The following is a 23,889-nucleotide window of genomic DNA, read 5'->3' on the forward strand; positions in this document are numbered from 1 at the left end:
TTTGTATTTTTAGTAGAGACAGGGTTTCAACATGTTGGCCAGGCGGTCTCGAACTCCTGACCTCAAGTGATCCACCCGCCTCGAGCCTCCCAAAGAGCTGGGATTACAGGCGTGAGCCACCGCGCTGACTAGATACTTAATTTTCTACTAAATCTTATGAAGTAGTACTTAAAATGTTCTCTTCATTTTAATATAGAGCTTTTTGCTAACCCTCAAAATACAGATTCTCAATATGGAGAGGTCAAAGGAAGGGACCTTAGAAATCTACTTGAGTTCCTTCATTTGGGGGATGAGGAAAAGATCTGATTAAATATTTAAGATAAAGCTCAAATTTTAAAAAAGAAACTCTGGTCAGCGCTAGCATTTTTTGAGGAAACAGGGGTTTTGTTTTATGTGTGTGAATCTACTGGTGTGTTTAAGTATTAGAATATTTCAAGAGCCATTCTGCTGTTGTTATGGCTTTAGAAAGGGGTTGGGCAATCATTAAGAATTCGATTCAAGATTCTAGACCATCAAGAATCCACCTTGAGATCAAACAATACTCTTGATTCGTATCATGCTTTGTAAATGCTCAATCTTCAATAAAGGAACTGTGACAGAATAAACAGGGATGGTCAACGAATCACACATCTACAGCCAATTGGAGACACCACACATATTTTAGGTGCCATTTTGAATAAGGCTAGGGAGCAGCAAGGTCCATTCCCTAAGTAAAAGTGATCCCTGGCCAGTATCTTGGACTGTCAGCAAGCAAACAATACAAGCCCCTGTCAAACGCCAATCAAGAAATGACACCCCGGGGATATGTGCATTCATCTACTTCTGAAAGCTCACACCATGTTTCGGATACAGAAATCCAATGCAACGTCTGATGAAACGAAAACGAAGCAAAAAGGTTTACAATCTGCCTCGGGACAAAACTAAAACTGGTACCAAAGGGGCGGTAGAACAAAGGCAAGGGGCAAGAGAAGGACGAAGGGCGACGAAGGGCGGCGAACGCCGCTTGGCAACCCCAAGAAGGGTCCCTCCATCCCTCCCCTTCTTCCCCGCTCCCTTCCACGGCGGCCACTGAGAAGCCCAAAGGAATCTCCCTGCACCTCCAGCCTGGTGCCCAGCGCCCCAGGACACACCCTCACTTTCACCGCACACCAGGGCAGCGTCAGAAACTATTCTGCAGAGTCACGACTTTGAGAGGCTTCCCCATCTCCACTCCCCCCACCCATCGGTGGCCCAGGGGGACGGCGCTCCCCTGCCACGCAGGGCTCCAACCCAGCCGGGAGAGGGGACGGTGCCAGGGTCATCTCCGCGCCGCCGGCCCCGCGCACCCCACCCCGGCCCCTCCCAGTCCATGCCGGGGGCCCGCCAGTGCAGGCCAGGCCTACGCGGAGGCCTAGCGCCGGCCCGGTGTGCTGCGCGCGAGGCCAGGACAGGGCTCACCGGAGTAGAGCGGCATGGCGGCGCGCGGCGGGAGGCGGCGGCGCAGGAGAGCTGGGCCTGACAAGGGCGGCAAAGGGACAGGGACCAGAAGCAGCTGCGGCGGCGGGCGAGGCGGAGGCGCGGTGGTGGCGGCGGCTTCGGTGCGACGAGTCTCATTCAAACCGGCCACTGGCGATGACGCAGCAACACGCAGAACACCCGTGCAGCTCCGGAGCGACTGCAGGGAGGAGATGGAGCGGCAGGACCAGGGCGGGGCCTAGAGGTGGCGGGAGGAGGGAGGAGGGGGAAGGCGGTGGAGGGGTGGCGGGAAGGAAGGAAGGAGCAAGTGAGGGACAGGCCCGGGGCCCCATCCACCGCAGCAGGTGCGCGCCTGCGCACTGCCGCCCATTGCCCTGCGCCCACTGGCCACGTGGTCTTGGCGCGGCCCAGCCCTGCGGCAGATGAAGTGGGAACTTGGTATCCCACCTGCTGTCTGAGGCTGAGGCGGGAGAATCGCTTGAGCCCAGGAGGTCGAGGCTGCAGTGAGCTGTGATCGTGCCACTGCACTCCAGCCTGGGCGACAGAGCGAGACCCTGCCTCAAAATAAAATAAATAAAATTAGTGGTTGTAAAGTCAGAGGTGTTTTGAAACCCAGCTGTTACTAGCCAGCTGTATGATGTCTGCAAATCTCAGTTTTCTTTTCACCCACACCTCATTTTATTGCGTTTTATATATATATATATATATATATAAATTGAAGGTTTGTGGCAACCCTGGGTTAGCAAGTCCATCAGTTCTGTCTTTCTAACAGCATGTGCTCACTTCGTGTCTCTGTGTCACATTTTGGTAATTCTCACAATATTTTGAACTTTTTTAATACTATTATATCTGTTCCAGTGATCTATGATTAGGGATCTTTGATGTTACTATTTTAATTGTTTTGGGGTGTCACTAACCACCCCCATGTAAAACAACTAACTCCAATGTTTTGTGTATTCTGACTGCTCTGGCAACAAGTCTTCTCCCACAAGGGTTCAAGGCTTGAGTTGAGGACACAACTGCAGGTGTGGTGGAAATAGCAAGAGAACTAGAATTAGAAGTGGAGCCCGCAGATGTGACTGAATTGCTGCAATCTCAAGACAAAGCTTTAATGGGCAAGGAGTCGCTTCTTATGGATAAGCAAAGAAAGTGGTTTCTTGAGATGGAAACTACTCCTGGTAAAGATGCTGTGAACACTGTTGAATGACAACAAAGGATTTAGAATATTCCATAAACTATGGAACTGTTGATAAAACAGCGGCAGAATTTGACAGGATTGACTCTAATTTTGAAAGAAATTCAAATTTGAAAGTTCTTCTGTGGGTAAAATGCTGAACAGCACTGCATGTCACAGGGAAAACTTTCGTGAAAGGAAGAATCAATCGATGTGGCAGATTTCATTATTGTCTTATTTTAAGAAATTGCCACAGCTACCCCAAACTTTAGCATCCACCGCTCTGATCAGTCAGCAGCCATCAACATTAAGGCAAGCCCTCTGCCAGCAAAAAGATGATGATTCACTGATAGCTCAGATGATCCTTAGCATTTTTTAGCAGTAAAGTTTTGTTTGTTTGTTTGTTTTGAGACAGGGTCTCACTCTGTCACCCAGGCTGGAGTGCAGTGACGCAATTACGGCTCACTGCAGCCTCAACCTCCCAGCTCAAGCTATCCTCTCACCTCAACCTCCTGAGTAGCTGGGACTACAGGCGTGCACCACCACACACAGCTAATTTTTTTTGTATGTTTTGTAAAGATGGGATTTCGCCATGTTGCCCTGGCTGGTGTTGAACTCCTGGTCTCAAGCGATCTGCCCACCTAGGCCTCCCAAAGTGCTGGGATCACAGGCATAAGCCACTGCACCCAGCCTTGACACTAAATAGACTACAGTATAGTAGAAACATAACTTTTGTATGCACTGGGAAACCAAAAACTTTGTGTGACTCATTTTATTACAATATTAGCAATATTGCAGTGGTCTGGAACTAAACTAGCAGTGTGTTCAAGCTGTGCATGTAAAATGGAGAAAATGGTATAATATCTACATCACAGGATTGTTATAAGGACTAAATAAGATTATGTATAGAAGATTCTTAGCACAGTGCATTGTACATGTGCTATGATACCTATTTTATATTACACAGTAAAACTTCAAAGGGATTTTGCAGGGTATGTTAGAATAGCAGGCTATGGATAGCTTTATTTTCTATTTTTTAATGTTCAGTAATATATTTCTATAACATATATATTTAAAAATGTATTGCGTAGATTGGCCGGGCACCATGGCTTACGCCTGTCATCCCAGAACTTTGGGAGGCCAAGGCAGGTGGATTGCTTGAGCTCAGGAGTTCCAGACTAGCCTGGGCAATGAAGTGAGACCCCCGTCTCTACAAAAAATTTAAAACTTAGCTAGGCGTGGTGGTGCACTCCTGCAGTCCCAGCTACTCGGGAGGCTGAGATGGGAGGGTAGCTTGAACCCGGGAGGCAGAGGTTCCAGTAGCCAAGATTGCACCACTACACTCCAGCCTGGGTGACAGAGCAAGACTCTGTCTCAAAAAAACAAAACAAAACAAAATAAAAATGTATAGATCATCTGTGGAAAAATCTGTGCTGCCCTTTGTTGAAGCTGACAGTAAAGGAGGCCTAAAGATTGAGAGATTCAGAGGCAAAAATCATCATTCTCTCTGCTACACTCACATTGCAACGTGTGCTTTTTTTTTTTTTTTTTTTTTCTTTTTCTTTTTGAGAGAGATCCTTGCTCTGTCGCCCAGGCTGGACTGTAGTGATGCAATCTTGGCTCACTGCAACCTCCGCCTCCCAGGCTCAAGTGATCCTCATGCCTCAGTCTCCTGAGGAGCAGGGATTACAGGTGTGTACCACCACGCCTGACTAATTTTTGTGTTTTCAGTAGAGATGGGGTTTCTGCCGTGTTGACCAGGCTGGTCTCAAACTCCTGGCCTCAAGCTATCCGCCCACCTTGGCCTCCCAAACTTCTGGGATTACAGGTGTGAGCCACCATGCCCGGCCAGCTTTTTCTTTAGTAACTGTCATCACACTTCTATTTTTTTAATGTCTGTATTCCCCCAAGTACACTATAAACAGGAATCGTGGCTATCTTGTAGGCACTCAGGAATTACTTGATGCTGTGAGAACTGGATGTGAAAGTTACCTATTTGAAGTTTATTCATCATGTAGATGACCAGGGAATCTTGTAGACCAAGTTTTGGTCCCTTTGGTACAACTAGCTTCTTCCAGCCTCTCTGAAGATCCGCAGACCTAAATTTAAGACAAATGGGGGCAGAGTGAGGAGGTGGAACCATGCTAGCAACTGAAAGGAAGCATAAAAAGAAATTTGCACAACTGGCCTTCCTAAACGTCAGAGTTAAAGATGACAGCGACCTCATCGCCGTGACACACATTGCCAAGCCCTGCCCTCCATGTGTTTAATGGATGAGATTTTCTTCTTAAGGCTGACTTCTTTAATGAATAAATTGGTAAGATCTTAACCTGCATGTTTATACATAAATAAATTCTATAAAAAATGGCCAAATATCAGAAATGTTTTCGCTTGGTGAATTACCTACAATTTATTGCTTAGAATGCACCCTCCTTCCTCATCTGGCCATGGGAAATCCTGTCCAACTTTAAAGTCTCCATTCAATGCTAACTTTTTCACATAAACTGAAAGCCTTCTCGTACAATCACCCCTTTGTGTCAAATACTATTATGTTTTATTATGGCTGATTTAGTTTCCTATGAGTGCTGTAATGAATTATCACAAACCTAGTGGCTTAAAACAACATAAGTTTATTATCTTACAGTTCTGGTGGTCAGAAGTCTGAGACTGGTCTTAACATTAAGGTGTTGGCAGGACTGCATTCCTCCTAGAGGCTCTGAGGGTGAATTCTTTTTTTTTTTTTTTTTTTTTTCCACACAGAGTCTCACTTTTTCACCCAGACTGGAGTGCAGTGGCACCACCTCAGCTCACTGCAACCTCTGCCTCCTGGGTTCAAGCAATTCTCGTGCCTCAGCCTCCCAAGTAGCTGGGATTACAGGCACGCACCACCACACTAGTTAATTTTTGTAGTTTTAGTAGAGACAGGGTTTTGCCATGTTGGCCAGGCTGGTCTTGAACTCCTGACCTCAGGTGATCCACCCACCTCGGCATCCCAAAGTACTGGGATTACAGGAGTGAGCCACCGTGCCTGGCCTCTGAGGGTGGATCCATTCCTTACCCTTCCCAGATTCTAGATACTGTCCACATTCCTTGGCTCCTGGCTCCATTCTAGCCACAGCATCACTCCAACCCCTGCTTGAGTCGTCATAGTGCCTTCTCTGACTCTGACCTCTACCTTCCTTTTAGAAGGTCCCTTGTGATTACATTAGCCCCAACTGGATAATTCCAGATACTATTTTCATTTTAAGATCCTTAATCACATCAGACAGTCCCTTTTGGAAGACAACCAAGATAATCATAGGTTCAGGAGATTAAAACATGGACATATTTGTGGAAGTATTATTCTGTCTACCAAGGACAGACAATAAATAATAAAACAGAAAACAACAGATATCACTACACCTTCTTAGAGCATCTGTAGTTTAATATTCCTATGTTTCTCTCTCTACTAAATTATAAATTACAAGCCCTACCAGGTATGGTGGCTCATGCCTGTAATCCCAGCTCTTTGGGAGGCCAAGGGGGGCAGACCACATGAGGTCAGGAGTCCGAGACTAGCTTGGCCAACATGGTGAAATTCCAGCTCTACTAAAAATATAAAAAATTAGCCGGGCGTGGTGGCATGCGCCTCTAATCCCAGCTACTTGGGAGGCAGGGGGCAGAAGAATCACTGAACCCAGGAGGCAGCGGTTGCAGTGAGCCAAGATTGCGCCATTGCACTCCAGCCTGGGTGACAGAGCAAGACTCCGTCTAAAAAAATAATAATAATAAATAATAAACTATAAGTCCTGCCTTAAATAATTTGGAATCCTGCCGGGCACGGTGGCTCATGCCTGTAATCCCGGCACTTTGGGAGGCCGAGGCAGGCGAATTACTTGAGGTCAGGAGTTCAAGACCAGCTTGGCCAATGTGGTGAAACTCCGTCTCTAAAAATACAAAACTTAGCTGGGCATCGTGCCGGGCACCTGTAGTCCCAGCTACTCGGGGGCTGAGGCAAAAGAATCACTTGAACCTGGGAGGCAGAGGATGCAGTGAGCTGAGATCACACCATTGCACTCCAGCCTGGGCAACACAGCAAGACTCTGTCTCAAAAACATTAATAATAATTTTGGATCCTACACACACACATACACACCATATGCATACACACACACACACACACACACACACACATTCTATAACCTAGAATGGTAGTTTGCCTGAAAAGGTTTTCAATAAGTATTTCCTGGCCAAGTATGGTGGCTCATGCCTTGAATCCCAGTGCTTTGGGAGGCTGAGGCAGGAGGATAGCTTGAAGCCAGGAGTTTGAGACCAGTCTAAGTAACAGAGACTTTGTCTCTACAACAACAACAAAAAAATTAAAAACAGTAGCTAGGCAGGGTGGGTTGCCCCTGTAGTCCTCACTATTTGGGAGGCTGACACAGGAGGATCACTTGAGCCTAGAAGTTCATGGCTGCGGTGACCCAAGATTGCACCGCTGCACTCCAGCCTGGGCAACAGAGTGTGAGACCAGTCTCCTAAAAGATTTTTTTTTAAGTATTTCCTAAATGAATTCATAACCTAGTTTTGGGTCAACAGATGATGCAAATTATATTAGTAGAATGCTATGCTGCTATGGCAAAGATGCCTCAAGATTAAGTTGCTTATTTATTTATTTATTTATGAGACAGAGTTTTCGCTCTTGTTGCCCAGGCTGGAGTGCAATGGCACAATCTCTGCTCTCCGCAACCTCTGCCTCCCGGGTTCAAGTGATTCTCCTGCCTCAGCCTCCCGAGTAGCTGGGATTACAGGCGTGTGACACCACTCCTGGCTAATTTTGTATTTTTAGTAGAGATGGGGTTTCTCCATGTTGGTCAGGCTGGTCTCAAACTCCTCACCTCAAGTGATCTGCCCACCTTGGCCTTCCAGATTGCTGGGATTACGGGGGTTAGCCACTGTGCCCGGCCAGATTCAGTTGCTTATTGAAGATAGAAAGTTATGCAGGAGCCGCAGAAGTGCAAGTACTTGCATTATGAGGTTGTTTATGGACCAACATTCCATCTGTAAAGCTCCTCTGCTACCCGCTAGAGCAGTGCTTCTTGAAGGTGAATGTGAATGTGTATCACCTGGGATCTTGTTAAAATGCAGATTCTGATTTCCTAGGTCTTGAGTGGAGTCTAAGATACTAACAAGCTCTCAGGAAACAATAATACTCAGTCTGAAGTACAATACTCAGTCTCAAGTACTTACTACTTGAGTAGTAAGCTGTGAAGGGGCTTGTCTTTTACTTGGTTGAAGATGGGTTGCAGGCACATCCAAGTTTCAGCCCCTAAGAAGAAGAAATAGAAGACAAAAAGGGTACAAGGCAGCAATTTCATTTTAAACAAGAGGAATGTGAGGGATGTCCCCAAATCACTCCCATTCACATTGCACTGGTGAAAACAGTTATGTGACCATGCCTGGCTGCGTGCAAGTCTGGGAAATATAGTCTCTAACCTGTCACAGGTATACACTTCCTAATCCTATTACAATGCAAGAAGGAGAGAATGGATTTTGATGGAAAACCAGCAGTCTCTGCCATGCAGATGGTGGTTTCTTTTGTCAATAATCTTCAAGCTTATAAAGTTTTCCTAAAACAAGTGATCAAACTCCTGGTGATTTAGTTTTCTCAACTGTAATATGAAAATGATCATATCTGTCCCTGGACCCTCCTAGAGTTGTAAGGTATAAATGCTAGTTGAGAGCATATATGTCAGGAATAATTATCAGATAGAGCTAAACCACAACAGAACAAATAGCAGAGGCACTCATCTGCTTATATATCTACATATGAGTAGGCTAAGTTCTAGGCTAAGTTCAATTCTCAAAGTTTTCATTATTAAAGCCAAAACAGAAATATATGATTTGCAATCCTCACTCTCAAAACATTTCTTTTAGAAACAAAAATCTCTATAGCTGGACATGAATAAACTGTCTGGCCTTATCCCTAATATTTCTTTACCTGTATTACCTCAAATTCAGTGATGCTTGGCCAGGCACAGTGGCTCACGCCTGTAAACTCAGCACTTTGGGAGGCCGAGGTGGAAGGATCACTTGAGGCAAGGGGTTCAAGACCAGCCTGGGCAACATAGCAAGACCTTGTCTCTACTTAAAACAAAACAAAACAAAACAAAACAAAACAAACACCCGAGTTCGGTAATGCATGCTTGTAGTCCCAGTTACTCTGGAGGCTACAATGGGAGGATCACTAAAGCCAGGAGGTTGGGGCTGCAGATAGCTCTGATTGCACCACTGCATTCCAGCCTGGGCAACATAGTAAGTCCCTGTCTCAAAAAAAAATTAAATGATGCTTGAAGATACTGTGCTTTCTTACCTTCCATTGTTTTCCCCACGCTACTACCTCGGAATGTTCTTCCCAATTCCTCTCTACTTATTTCTCACCTCCATGATGCAAACCGTGAACTTTTCTCTGCTTATTTAAGCAATTGCTTTTTGTATCACTCAACATTTTATTACCATCTTTAAATATTTACTATCTTTTAACATTTAATATTTACTATCTTTGACATTAAACATTTAATATTTACTGTCTTTTTATGTGTATAGAGCAGTTATATTATCTTTCTTTTCTTTTTTTTTTTTTTTTATTTGAGACAGGGTCTCACTCTGTCACTCAGGCTGGAGTGAAGTGGCACGATCTCGGTTCACTGAAACCTCTGCCTCCCAGGTTCAAGAGATTTTCCCACCTCAGCCTCCTGAGTAGCTGGGATTGCAGGCACCCACCACCACACCTGGCACCACCACACCTGGCTAACTTTTTGTATTTTTAGTAGAGATGGGGTTTCACCATGTTGGCCAGGCTGGTCTCGAACTCTTGTTCTCAAGTGATCTGCTCGCCTCAGCCTCCCAAAGCACTGGGATTACAGGCGTGAGCCCTGGCAGTTATATTATCTTTCCATCTAGACTATGAACACTTCTTTGCAGCTCCTTCAATAATATTTGAGGAGTATTTCAATTAGAGGTCATATCACACTCTGAAGCACTTTAATAATTATCAATAGATTGCTATCTGTGTATTATCTGCTTCGTGTCCAAACAGTGCCTGCATCTATGCTGTTCATCTCTGTGTCTCCTAGGCCTGGTACAGACCCGGCATGGAGTAGGCATTCCATATATTTGGTGAATGAATGGGTTCAGGGTATTGGTAATAGGAATTCAGAGAATAAAGAAATTGAAGGGGGTGGGAAGCAGTTGGGGGCAGGAGGGTTCTAGAGAAATATAGAAAAAGCAAAACCTGGCTGGGCACAGTGGTTCACACCTATAACCCCAGCACTTTGGGAGGCCAAGGCAGGTGAATTGGTTGAGCTCAGGAATTGGAGACCAGCCCGGGCGACGTGACAAAACTCTATCTCTACAAAATTACAAAAAAGTAGCCAAGTGTGGTGGCGGGTGCCTGTAGTCCCAGCTACTCAGGAGGCTGAAGTGGGAGAATTGCTTGAGCCCAGGAGGCAGAGGTTGCAGTGAGCCAAGATCGGACCACTGCACTCCAGCCTGGAGACAGAGCAAGACTCTGTAAAAAAAAAAAAAAAAAGAAGAAGAAGGAGGAGGAGAAGAAGAAAGTGGCTCACATCTGTAATCTTAGCACTTTGAGAGGCTGAGGTGGAAGGATCAGTTGAGCCCAGAAGCACAATACAAGCCTGGCCAACATGAGAAAGCCCCGTCTTTACAAAAAATAAAAAATTAGCTGGGTTTGGTGATGCACACCTGTAGTTGCAGCTACTCTGGAGGCTAAAGTGGGAGGATTGATGAAGCCTGGGAGGTTAAAGCTGCAGTGGGTTGGGATTGCACCACTGCACTCCAGCCTGGATGACAGAGCAAGACGCTGTCTCAAAAAAAAAGCAAAATCCCAAAGCAATCAAATTCATCAATTCAACAATTATTTATTGACTGTCTACTTGGGGACCCAGCATTCCCTAAGTTCACAGTCTATCAGAAAATGTAGAAAACAATTGCTGAGTGCGGTGGCTCACACCTGTAATCCCAGCACTTTTGGAGGCTGAGGCAGGAGGATCACTGGAGCCCAGGACTTCGAAACCAGCCTGGGCAACATGGTGAAACCACGTCTCTACAAAAAATACAAAAACTAGCTGGGCATGGTGGCACACACCTATGGTCCCAGCTAGTTGGGGGCTGAGGTAGGAGAATTGCTTGAGCCCGGGAGGCAGAGGTTGCAGTGAGTCAAGATCATGCCGCTGCCCTCCAGCCTGGGTGACAGAGCGAGACCCTGTCTCAAAAAAAAAATGTAGAAAAGTAGAAAAAACTATTAAAATATATAACAACTATGTATGTGGGTGGTAGGAGGGAAACTAGAGCAGAATGGAGGACCTCTATATGGGGCTGTGGTAATAGATAAGGTGGCTGGCAATATGGGACAAGATTACAGAGAGCCTGAGTGCCAGGATTAAAAGACTAGTCTCAATTAGGTGGGGTTTTCTATCTTCTTAAAATTACTATTCATCACAAAGAAGAAAAATAATATTGAAATGTCCGTGTAGACCGGGTGCGGTGGCTCATGCCTGCAATCCCAGCACTTTGGGAGGCCAAGGCGGGTGGATCACTTGAGGTCAGGAGCTGGAGACCAGCCTGGCCAACATGGTGAAACCCTCTCTCTACTAAACATACAATAATTAGCCAGCGTTGTGGCGCATGCCTGTAGTCCCAGCTACTCGGGAGGCTGAGGCAGGAAAATCGCTTGAACCCAGGAGGCAGAGGTTGCAGTGAACTGAGACTGTGCCGCTGCACTCCAGCCTGGGCAACAAAGTGAGACTCTTTCTCAAAAAAAAAAAAAAAAGTCTGTGTACTCGACTGTTGCAGATGATCTCTTATTCCAAAGCAAAGCCCTAACCTGTGTCAAAAAGCCTTACATAGGGCTCCCCATGAGTTAAGGCACAAAGACCCCTTTAATGTTATCTACTTTTTAAAAATTAGTTAAGTAATACCCATATGAGGTTTAAAATTCAAACAGTAACAGGAAAACATTTAAAGTAAAACAAAACTCTCCTATCTCATTCCACCTACAATCTCACTTCTCACCAGCAACTGACTTTAACTCTTTCTGATTTTAGGTCTCCTGGTGGTCACCTCTATAATTCTAAATAATATGCTTATAACTCTATTTAATTTATCAAGTGTAAGCAATATCTGTTGAACCCCAGTGTAAACAATGAGGATATGGGTCAGTTATGCTGTATTTTGCCTCCCCTTCTTCCTCTTTCTTCTCAATTTTATTTTATTTTATTTTTTGGTTAGAGACAGGGTCTCACTCTGTCACCTAGGCTGGAGTGCAGTGGCCAGATCATGGATCACCACAGGCTTGAACTCCTGGGCTTAAGTGATCCTCCTGCCTCAGCCTCCCAAGTAGCTGGGACCTCAGGCACGTGCCATCATGTCCAGCTAATTTTTTTATTTTCACTTTTTGTAGAGAGGGGATCTAACTATGTTGCCCAGGCTGGTCTTGAACTCCTGATCCAAATGATCTGCCTGTCTCAACCTTCCAAAGTGCTAGGATTATAGGTATGAGCTACCATGCCTGGTTCCCAGTTTTTAACAATTAGGTTTTAGTAATTTTATTGGTTACTTTTACTTTTTTTTCTTTTTCTTTCTTTTTTTTTTTTTTTTTTTGAGACAGGGTCTCACTTTCTTGCCGAGCATGATCACAGCTCACTGCAGCCTTGACCTTCTGGGCTCGGGTGATCCTTCCACTTCAGCCTCTTGAGTACCTGGGACTATAGGTGTGCACCACCACACCCAGCTTTTTTTTTTTTTTTTTTGAGGCTGAGTCTCGCTCTGTTGCCCAGGCTGGAGTGCAGTGGCGCGATCTCTGTTCACTGCAAGCTCCGCCTCCCGGATTCACGTCATTTTCCTTCAGCCTCCCAAGTAGCTGGGACTACAGGTGCCCGCCAACGCGCCTGGCTAATTTTTTTTTTTTTTTTTTTTTTGTATTTTTAGTAGACACGGGGTTTCACCGTGTTAGCCAGAATGGTCTCGATTTCCTGACCTCGTGATCTGCCTGCCTTGGCCTCCCAAAGTGCTGGGATTTACAGGCGTAAGCCACCGCGCCCGGCCTTCACTGCACTATTCATTGACCTTAGAGTGTTTCCTGTCTGCTGTTATATAACATAAGAAAATTAGAATTTTTAGCCTTCCCTTCCCTTTTTATCTCCTTCACTTCCAATGTCTTTCAGCTATACCATTACTTATATAGTGAAAGATTTTCAACAATAGAAACTAAGAATATTATAGAATTAAGAAGAGGCCGGGCGCGGTGGCTCACGCCTGTAATCCCAGCACTTTGGGAGGCCGAAGAGGGCCGATCACGAGGTCAGGATATCCAGACCATCCTGGCTAACACGGTGAAACCCCGTCTCTACTAAAAATACAAAAAATTAGCCGGGCGTGGTGGCGGGCGCCTGTAGTCCCAGCTACTCGGGAGGCTGAGGCAGGAGAACGGCGTGAACCCGGGAGGCGGAGCTTGCAGTGAGCCAAGATCGCGCCACTGCACTCCAGCCTGGGCGACAGAGCGAGACTCTGTCTCAAAAAAAAAAAAAAAAAAAAAAAAAAAGAATTAAGAAGAAATGGACAAAAACGATGGAAGCCCCAGAGGGCTGGGCAACAGGAGTGATTTATGGCAATGAGACCTGCTGAAGACGTTGCTGCTGAGAGGAACGAAATCTTTCACCATATTATTAACATTAGCTATATTAACAGTACTTTCAGTCAGGGTAGGTAGGTGATGCGCTCTCTTGCGTAAGTACTAGATAGCCTCACTTATTCTGTGTATGTCTGCAAATATCTTTATTTTAATCTTGTTCTTGATGATCGGTTAGCTGAGTAGAGATTAATAGATTGGCAGTAATTTTCCTGAGCAATTTCATTGTCTTCTGTCATTTACTATTGCTGATGAAACTTTTTTTGTTAAGTTTAATTTGTTGTTACCTTGTAGATAAGGTCTTCTCTCTCTAATAACTCTTAGGATTTTCTCTTTGTTCTTAATATTCTGCAGTTTCATGTAGCGTGTTCAGCTGTGTATTTAATTTATCCATCTCAGTACTAGGAGTAAACTTTTGAGCTGAGACTTAGGTTTTTGGATGCTGCTTATTCTCTGTTTTGGAACTACCATTGTTTTTTTTTTTTTTTAAATAAAAATTTATTTTGTTATTTATTTATTTAGTAGAGACAGGGTTCCACCATGTTATCCAGACTGGTCTGGAACTCCTAAGCTCAAGCAATCCTCCTGCCTCAGCCTCCCAAAGTGCTGGGATTACAGGCGTGAGCCACCATACCCAGCCAAAATTTTCTCTTATAATTCATATTTTTAAAAATTAACAAAATTTTTTATTCTTGCTGTCATCTTACAATTGGGTTTTTATTGAAGCTTCTCTTTTCTTTCTTTCTTTTTTTTTTTTTGAGACAGGGTCTCACTGTGTCACCCAGGCTGGAGTGCAGTGATACAATTCTCTGCTCACTGCAGCCTCAACCTCCCAGACTCAGGTGATCCTCCCACCTCAGCCTCCAAGTAATTGGGATTATAGGTATGTGCCACCATGCCTGGCTAATTTTTTGTAATTTTTGTAGAGATGGGGTTTCACCATATTGCCCAGGCTGGTCTCAAACTCCTGGGCTCAAGCAATCTGCCCACCTTGGCCTCCCAAAGTGCTGGGATTATAGGCGTGAGCCACCTCGCCTGGCCTGTTGAAGATTCTACATCCTTCATTTGTCTTACCTGGTCTCTCATATTCTTTTATCTCTTTATCTCTGTGGTAAATTATGTTTGAATTCTCAGCACTCTCTTCCAAATCATTAATTCTCTCTCTGTCCAGTCAACCGGTTTTCCCATCTATTGTTTTATATTTTAATGATTATATTTTACACTTCCAAGATTGCTTATTGGTTCTTTTTTATAATTGTCCTGTCTTGTGTAATATTTTTGTTTTCTTTTCATAATTTATTGGTCTTTTTGAAGAGAATATGATCCCTTCAAACTAATATTTTTGTCATTACTATTTTTTAACTTATTATTTGAAGTAATTTCAAAATTACAGTAAATTTGCAAGAGTAATACAAGGAACTCTTGTTTATCCTTCACTAACATTTCACCATAGTTGCTATATATATATAAAATATATATATAAAATATATATAGTTATAGATATATAGATATAAATCTATATATATAGACAGTCATGATATTTGTCTTAATCAATTGAGAGTAAGTTGCAGATATGATGTATATTTAGCTCTAAATAAATCAGTGTTATTCCGTAAGAACAAGAACATTCACTTGTATAACCATAGGACAACTACCAAAATCAGGATATTCACCGTTAATACAATAATACTATTACCTAATCTATAGACTTTACTCAAAGGACATTTTTGCAAAATGTCCTTTCTAGTAATTTTTTTTCTAGTCCAGGATCCAATCCAAGATCATGCCTTGCATTTAGAGTTATGGTTTTTAATCTTTGTAAATTTCAAACAATAATTCCCCAACCTAATTTTCATCTTTTAAAGACTTTTACATAAAAGAAAATTCACCTAGAATAAAATCTTTATGCCAGTTGCATAGTGGATGGTACAATGAACCTCTGTATTCCCATATCAAGATTTAACAAAATTCAGGTTTTGCCTGTTTGTCTCATTTATTCTTTCCCTCTTTTTCTTTGCTTAAGAACCTCAATTAACCATCCCTAAAAGTATATGAATTATTTTCTTATATAGCTATAATATCATTATCTTACCTAACAAAATTAACAATATTTTCTTGGTATTATCTATTTTGTAGATCATAGTCAACTTCCCCAGTTGTTTTTAAAATGGTGGGGTTTTTTTGCTGGTTTTCTTGCTTGTTTTTATTTGTTGATTATAGTTTGTTAGAGTTAGGATCCAAATGAGATCCATAGATTACATTTGTTATGCCTCTTGAGTTCCTTTTGAAATAAAGCTCTGGTCTCTCTTTTTTTTTTTTTTGGACAGAGTGTTACCCAAGCTGGAGTGCAATGGTGTGATCTTGGTTCACTGCAACCTCCACCTCCCAGGTTCAAGCGATTCTCCTTCCTCAGCCTCCGGAGTAGCTGGGATTATAGGCTCGCACCATCACGCCCAGCTAATTTTTTTTTAATTTTTAGTAGAGATAGGGTTTCGCCATATTGGCCAGCTGGTCTCCAACTCCTGACCTCAAGTGATCCGCCCACCTCAGCCTCCCGAAGTGCTGGAATTACAGGCATGAGCGATGCATCGCACCCAGCCACTGCTGCCTTTCTTTAACCCCAATACGTTATTTTTATGCCATTGACTTTTAGAAAAGCCGGGTAAGCCATTCCATAATATGAAATGTCCCATATCCTGGAATTGTTGGTTTGCTGCTTTGTGGCACCATTTACCTTGATTTTCCCTACATTTCTTATAAGAGAAATTAGCTGTAGAGACTTGATTACATTCTAGCTAAGCTTTTTTTTACAGAAATACTCCAAGAATGATGCTGTGTGCTTCACGTTGCATTGGATGAGGAGGTGCACAGCATCTGATGGTCCCAGGCTTAGTAATCATCAGGTGAGCTTGATGGCGGGGCAGAGTTCAGATGAGACTCTGTGATCGCCCCATTGTTAGGCTCCCTGTTGTGAACTGAAGGTTTCTGAGACAGGTCCCAATCAATTTAGAAAGTTTATTTTGCTAAGGTTAAGGACACTCCCAAGACACAGCCTCAGGAGGTCCTGACGACATGTGCCCAAGGTGTATGGGTACAGCATGCTTTTATACATTTTAGGGAGACATAATGCCTCGGTCAATACATGTAGGATACACACTGGTTCGATCTGGAAGGGAGGAAGGGCAGGGCAACTTGGAGTGGCAGGGAGAGCCTTCCAGATCATAGGTAGATTTAAAAATTCTGATTGCCAATTGGTCTAAAGAGTTATCAATAGCCGGGCACAGTGGCTCACGCCTGTAATCCCAGCATTTTAGGAGTCCGAGGCTGGTGGATCACCTGAGATTGGGAGTTTGAGACCAGCCTGACCAGCGTGGAGAAACCCCATCTCTACTAGAGATACAAAATTAGTCAGGAGTAGTGGCACATGCCTTTAATCCCAGCTACTCAGGGGACTGAGGCAGGAGAATCGCTTGAACCTGGGAGGCAGAGGTTGCAGTGAACCAAGATCCCGCCATTGCACTCCAGTCTAGGCAACAAGAGTGAAACTCCATCTCAAAAAAAAAAAAAAAAAAAAGAAAGTTATCAATAGAAAGGAATGTCTGGGTTATGATAAGGGGTTGTGGAGCCCAGGGTTTTATCATGCAGATGAAGCCTCCAAGTAGCAGGCTTCAGAAAGAAGAGATTGTAAATGTTTCTTATCAGACTTAAGGTCTGTGTCGATATTAATGCTGGAGAGGTATAATGAGGTACACCCAAACCCCTCCTCCATCATGGCCTGAACTAGTTTGTCAGGTTCACTCTGGAATGCCCTTAGCTGTGAGGAGGGGTCCATTCATATGGTTGGGGGACCATCTATTTGCAGGATGCCTCACTGTTTTCATCCCTCCTGTCTTCTGGTCCTTTGCTGATGTTCTCCAGCCTGGTGTTTGGGGTCTCCTGCTCCATGTTAATATTTAGGATATGACACATCCAGTCCCTAAGCCAAGGGCCAGTTCAGTTCAGTTACTTGTCACATAGCTTTGCCATTACCCTCCCATCTTCCTGGAGTCACAGCTCTACACAGAGAGACAGGGTTTTTAGTTTTTGGTTTTGCTTATTTATGTATTTTTTGTTGTTATTTTCAGTCTGTTTCATGAGTGGGGCGATTCCTCCTTTGCCTCTGGTTTTAAGTATTTATCCACTCTTATTCCCCTTTACAAGCTGAGCATTTTATTTTATTTTATTTTAGGCAGAGTCTCACTCTGTTGCCCAGGCTGGAGTGCAGTGGCAAGATCTTGGCTCACTGCAACCTCCACTTCCTGGGTTCAAGCGATTCTCCCACCTCAGCCTCCTGAGTAGCTGCGATTACAGGCATGCACCACCACGCCCGGATAATTTTTGTATTTTTAGTAGAGATGGGATTTCACCATGTTGGCCAGGCTGGTCTCGAACTCCTCGGCTCCAGTGATCCTCCCACCTCGGCCTCCCAAAGTGCTGGGATTAGAGGCGTGAGCCACTGTGCCCAGCCATGCTGAGCATTTTAATCTGTTATCCTACAAGAGCAAAACTTGTCACCTCTGCCTGCTTCTATTTTTGGTCTATGGGGAATTTTTATCTCATTTTTCAGTCCATCTGCAAGTGTGTGTGTGTGTGTGTGTGTGCGTGTCTGTGTGTGTGTGTGTGTTCCTGGCCAAGTCCAGGTCCATTCTGCCTGCATACAGTAAATCAATCACAGTGAAGATGGATTTTGCAAAAGAGAAAAGATTTATTCACAAGGGCACCAAGCAAGGAGGTGGGAGAACAGCTCTCAAGTCCACCTCCATGAAAATGAGGCTTTGGGATGTTTAGGGGTTAGGAAAGTGAGTGATCTAAGGCATGGGGAAAGGTGATTGGCAGGGGAAAAAATAAAGTAACAGGTTCATGATGCACAAGCATAGCTGGGGCTCATGACATTTGTGTGGCATATGTACAGAAAATGACGGCATTAGCTTGATCTGAGGGTGGAGTTTTTGGCCCTCTGTGGTCAAAAGGCCACCTCTTGGGCAACTGTGTTGGCCCAGTTGAAGGGTCAGTGGTCTCAAACAGTTTGAACTGGACAGGAGCTGGCCCACATTTCTGAAAAACAACTGAAGCAACCGTTACTATGGTGACTCATGGATGTTATCTATAAAGTAGCCAGCGAAGGTTAAGTTTCAGCATTCCGTAGTGAGGCCTTCGGTATTGCAGCCTTCAATATCCTGGAAAAAAGGAAAAAACAAGCAAAAGCAAGCGATCAAAAGCAAGCAGGGCAGGCAGAGCTGACTAAACGAACCCCTCAGTTTCATGTGTGTGTGTCTGTGTGTCTAATAAACTTTATTTCTCCTTCATTTTTAAAAAAATTAATACACTTTATTTTTTAGAGCAGTTTTAGGCTCACAGAAAAACTGAGTGTTAAGTCCAAGAATTCCCATACACCCACTCCCAGCCATCCACACCATTGACATCCCCTGTCAGTGTGGTGCATTTGTTATAATCAATGAACCAACACTGACACATCTTTATCACCCAAAGTCCATAGTTTATTCTCTATTTTCTTGAGACAGGGTTCACTCTATCACCCAGGCTGGAATGCAGTGGTGCAATCTCAGCTCACTGCAGGCTCCACCTCTCAGGCCCAGTGAGCCTGTTACTTTAGCCTCCTGAGTAGCTGGGACTACAGGCACGTGCCACCACAACTGGCTAATTTTTGTATTTTTATAGAGATGAGGTTTCACCATGTTGCCCAAGCTGATCTCAAACTTGAGAGCTCAAGCTATCTGCCCACCTCGGCCTCTCAAGGTGCTGGGATTGCAGGGGTGAGCCACAGCTCCCAGCCCAGAGTTCATAGTTTAAGTTAGGGTTCACCCTGTGTTGAACATTTTATGGGTTTCACAAGTGTAGAATGTCATATATCCACCGTTACAGTATCATAAACGGTAGTTTCACTGCCCAAAAAAGCTTCTGTGCTTCACCTGTTCCTCCCTTCCCCACCCCTAACCCCAGGCAACCACTGATCTTCTTACTGTCCCCATAGTTTTGCCTTTTCCAGAATGTCATCTAGGTGGAATCTTACAGTATATAGTTTTTTCAGATTGGCTTCTTTCACTTTGCAATATGCCTTTGATACGGTTTGGCTCTGTGTCGTCACCCAAATCTCATCTTGAATTGTACTCCCATAATTCCCACATGTTGTGGGAGAGACCTGGTGGGAGATAATTGAATCATGGCAGCGGTTTCGCCAATACTGTTCTCATGGTAGGGAATAACTCTCACGAGAGCATATGGTTTTATCAGGGGTTTCCGCTTTTGCATCTTCCTCATTCTTACTTTGCCTGCTGCTCTTCCTTGCCTTCCGCCATGATTGTGAAGCTTCCCCAGCCGCCTGAAACCGTAAGTCCAATTAAACCCCTTTCTTTTGTAAATTGCTCAAGCCTTGGGTATGTCTTTACTAGCAGCTTGAAAAGGGACTAATACAGCATTTAGGTTTCCTCCATGTGTTCTTGTAGCTTGATAGCTCATTTTTATTTTTTTAGTGCTCCTGTGTGGTCAAGTAATTTCTTATTTGTACATTATATGGATGTAGCATCAATTCAAATATTAATCTCATCCAGAAACACCGCCACAGACACACACAGATTAATGGTTGGCCAAATGTCTGGGTACCCCACGGCCCAGTCAAGTTGACAATCACAACTGTTAAAATTAACAATCATAACTGTTATGCCAAAAATCATGACTCCACTAAATTAGGGGAGTCACCTCAACTGACAGTCAAAACTGAACACAAGCCAGGTGCAGTAGAGCATGCCTGCAGTTTCAGCTACTCAGGCGACTGAGGCAGGAGGGTCACTTGAGCCTAGAATTTGAGTGCAACCTGAGCGATATAGAGAGACTCTGTCTCTTAAAAAAACCAAAACCGGGACACAATGGCAGAAAGGAAGTTCCTCCCACCCCTCAAAAATTGAGATGCTGAGACCAGAAGAAAGGCAAAACAGATATGGGTGGAAAAATCACAAATGCCCCCAGTCATGAGGCCCGCCATCCAAAGAGAATTGGTCAAGAACATTATGTTGCACTCAATTATATTTATATTTATATTAGGCAACCCAACAGTACAATCAGTATGGAGTGAGCCAGACAATCTTTAACCAGTTTCCCACTACAACCCCAGCTCCTGCTTCTTCATTACCCTCCTTTAATTATATAAACAGGCCGGGCCCGATGGCTCACACCTGTAATCCCAGCACTTTGGGAGGCCAAGACAGGCATATCACATGAGGCCAGGAGTTGGAAACTAGCCTGGCCAACATGGCAAAAACCCGTCCTTACTAAAAATACAAAAATTAGCTGAGTGTGGTGGTGCACACCTGTAGTCCCAGCTGCTTGGGAGGCTGAGGCACAAGAATCGCTTGAACTTGGGAGGTGGAGTTTGCAGTGAGCTGAGATCACGCCACTGTGCTCCAGCCTGGACAATAGTGCAAGACTCTCTCTCAAAAAAATAATATATGTAAATAATTTTTCAATATTGATACTCCTGATGTTATGGTAAAAAAGCAACTATTTTGTTAATATTTAACTCAACAATAACTATTCTGGCGTCTCTTCAAATTATGGTAGTTAAAACTGAGGCCTGTGCATATTTATCCTAATTTTTTTTTTTTTTTTTTTTTTTTTTTTGAGACGAAGTCTCGCTTTGTGGCCCAGGCTGGAGTGCAGAGGCACGATCTCGGCTCACTGCAACCTCTGCCTCCTAAGTTCAAGCGATTCTTGTGCCTCAGCCTCCTGAGTAGCTGGGACTACAGGCACGTGCCACCACGCCCGGCTAATTTTTGTATTTTTAGTAGAGACAGGGTTTCACTGTGTTGGTCAGGCTGGTCTCAAACTCCTGACCTCAGGTGATACTCTCGCCTCAGCCTCCGAAAGTGCTGTGATTACAGGCGTGAGCCACCATGCCCAGCCTACTAATATCTTTAAATATTAGGCTATCTAGTACAATTTGTATATGTACTATATACTTAAATGTGAAAAGGTCTCTATTAAATTTCTGAAATTGATGATTTCATAGCTCTTACACTGAGATAGGGGCCATTTATTTGGTTCTGGAAAATAATTTGGGTGACTCTGGAAGAAAGGTTTTATGATTCCAATATGGAAACACATTTGCTTCCTCCAGCCTAGTTTGAAATGAAAGGCTGAGATTCTCATAAACTTCCAAGATGCCAGTATCCTCACAAACTCAGATGTGAGCTATTTTTATTTAATTCATTTTTTTTTCAGTTTTATTTTGTTTTGTTTGACACAGGGTCTTGCTCTGTGGCCCTCTGTGGCTCAGGCTGGAGTGCAGTGGCGTGATCACGGCTCACTGCAGCCTTGACCTCCCAGGCTTGAGTGATCCTCCTACTTCAGCCTCCTGAGTAGGTGGGACTACAGGCATGTGCCACCATGCCAGGACAATTTTTGTAATTTTTATAGAGGTGGGTTTTCACCGTGTTGCCCAGGTTGATCTTGAACTCCTAGACTGAAAGGATCCTCAGACCTCCCAGAGTGCTGGGATTGCAGGCATGAGCCACTGTGCCTGGACTTTTTTTCTGTTTTAAATATCAGCACACAACTTGAAGTTCATTTTATTGAGTAGTGCACCTTAAAAATATAAAATTTCACCAGGCACGGTGGCTCACACCTGTAATCCCAGCCCTTTGGGAGGCTGAGGCAGATCACTTGAGGTCAGGAGTTCAAGACCAGCCTGGCCAACATGGTGAAACCCTATCTCTACTAAAAATACAAACATTAGCTGGGTGTTGTGGTGGGCACCTGTAATCCCAGCTACTCAGGAGGTTGAGGCAGGAGAATTGCTTGAACCCGGAAGGCAGAGGTTGCAGTGAGATCACACCACTGCACTCCAGCCTGGGCAATAGAGCAAGACTCTGTCTCAAAAAAAATTTTATATATATATATATATATATATATATATATAAAATTTCATTTTACTTTCTTAAATATATAATGAGATAAACAATAATTTGTATATCACGTACTTTGGAGCAAGATTTAAAACACTGAAGCAGAAAATTAAAGTGGGCAACTAGGTGGCAGCAATGGAAATATTGGTTTAAAATCTGCTCCTGTGCAGTCATTTCTTAGCATCACAACATGCTCTGTCAAAAATAACAGTGTTGTTGTTTTCCTACTAGCAACTCACCTGGGAACCATAGCAACAAGACGAGAAATTGCTCTTCTCCTAGAAAACTACACACATTTTAACAAAGATTGGTGGTGTGCAGGGTGTGTGGGAGGGAAACAGCAGGAAAAGATGTGGACATCCCCCAAACAACAGACTATTTTTCAATCGTACACATTTTATCATTCCCAATTTGGCCGGGTGCAGTGGCTCATGCCTGTAATCCCAGCACTTTGGGAGGCTGAGGCAGGCAGATCACTTAAGGTCAGAAGTTCAATTTACTTTTGATCCTCACATTCAGATCGCGCTCTCTCTCTCTCTCTCTCTTCTTTGTTGTGAGCCTCGCTCTCTCACTCAGGCTGGAGTGCAGTGGCGTGATCTCGGTTCAATTCAACCTCCGCCTCCTGGGTTCAAGCGATTCTCCTGCCTCAGCCTCCGGAGTAGCTGGGATTACAGGCACGTACCACCACGCCCGGCTAATTTTTGTTTTTAGTAGAGACCGGGTTTCACCACGTTGCCCAGGCTGTTCTCGAACGCCAGAGCTCAGATGATCCACCCGCCTCGGCCTCCCAAAGTTCTGGGATTACAAGCATGAGCCACCTCGCCCGGCCATATTCAGATTTTTTGATTCCACAGAAAAGCTCACCATGTTTAGACTAATATTTCTTATATTAATCATCCCTAGACTTTATTTTCCGCCAAACACCTATTTATCAAATCTTTTTTTATTTTTACTCAGATAGTTTTATTAACTGTAAAATTTGCCATAGTTTCTTGGTTTTGCCTGTAGTGAATCAGAGCAACCGACAGCTATAAGAAAAATTTGTTGCTTTTGCCTCTTCTCTTTTTTTTTTTTTTTTTTTTTTTTTCCGGAAACAGTGGCCTGTTTGCAAACCAATCCTTCCGCCTTTTCACTGCAGGTGGTTTGTGTGGGTCTGACCTCACATGACTCTGGTGTGACCAATCAGAACACGGCTTCCCTCTGCCTGTAGTGACTGGTTCAACCAGAGACATATGACTCAGCTAATGGGAGGATTTCCCTGGCCCCTGGAATAAGTAGGCAACAGAGATGCTCTTTGTCCTGAGATTGCTACACTTCTGGACCGTAGGCCTGGCACTGCAGTAAGATGAGGAGACTGTGAGAAGGAGGCCAACCCAAAGGAGAAAAGTGGGCTAGAGGTACAAAGATGCTAGCAGCTTCATTGGAGCTACTGGACTCACACTCAAAGCTAGCTTTTTTCCCTGCACTTTGAATTAAACAAATTTCATGAGTCGATAAGTTTCTTCTTTAGCCAGTGTGTGTTGGGTTTTCCATTTGCAACCAAAAGATTCCTCATGCAAAAAAGTGCATATTGTAAAAATGATTTTCTAACGAGTCCTATTTTTATGGTTTTCCTC

At 43.9% G+C, this 23,889-nt stretch overlaps 1 protein-coding gene and 1 long non-coding RNA gene across 3 annotated transcripts in view; both read right to left on the reverse strand.

Moving 5' to 3' along the window:
• USP14 (ubiquitin specific peptidase 14) overlaps positions 1-1,844 on the reverse strand; it is a 56,412-nt gene extending 54,568 nt beyond the window's left edge. Inside the window, exon 1 of one of the 2 annotated variants that reach the window (XM_024235805.3) lies at positions 1,438-1,840. In XM_024235805.3, the coding sequence (XP_024091573.1) occupies positions 1,438-1,453 (16 nt within the window). In that variant the 5' untranslated portion in view covers positions 1,454-1,840. Of the gene's footprint in view, positions 1-1,437 lie in introns of both variants that reach the window. The other variant, XM_024235806.3, reaches the window with a different exon arrangement.
• Positions 1,845-18,040: 16,196 nt separating this feature from the next.
• LOC129051659 (uncharacterized) lies at positions 18,041-23,011 on the reverse strand. Its single transcript, XR_008516084.1, has 2 exons — positions 22,513-23,011; positions 18,041-18,532 (listed from the first exon to the last, which is right to left on the reverse strand). It is a non-coding gene; the product is annotated as an uncharacterized LOC129051659 (long non-coding RNA).
• Positions 23,012-23,889: the final 878 nt, after the last annotated feature.

This window comes from Pongo abelii, chromosome 17 (assembly GCF_028885655.2).
Source record: "Pongo abelii isolate AG06213 chromosome 17, NHGRI_mPonAbe1-v2.0_pri, whole genome shotgun sequence".
Taxonomy (NCBI): Eukaryota; Metazoa; Chordata; class Mammalia; order Primates; family Hominidae; genus Pongo; species Pongo abelii.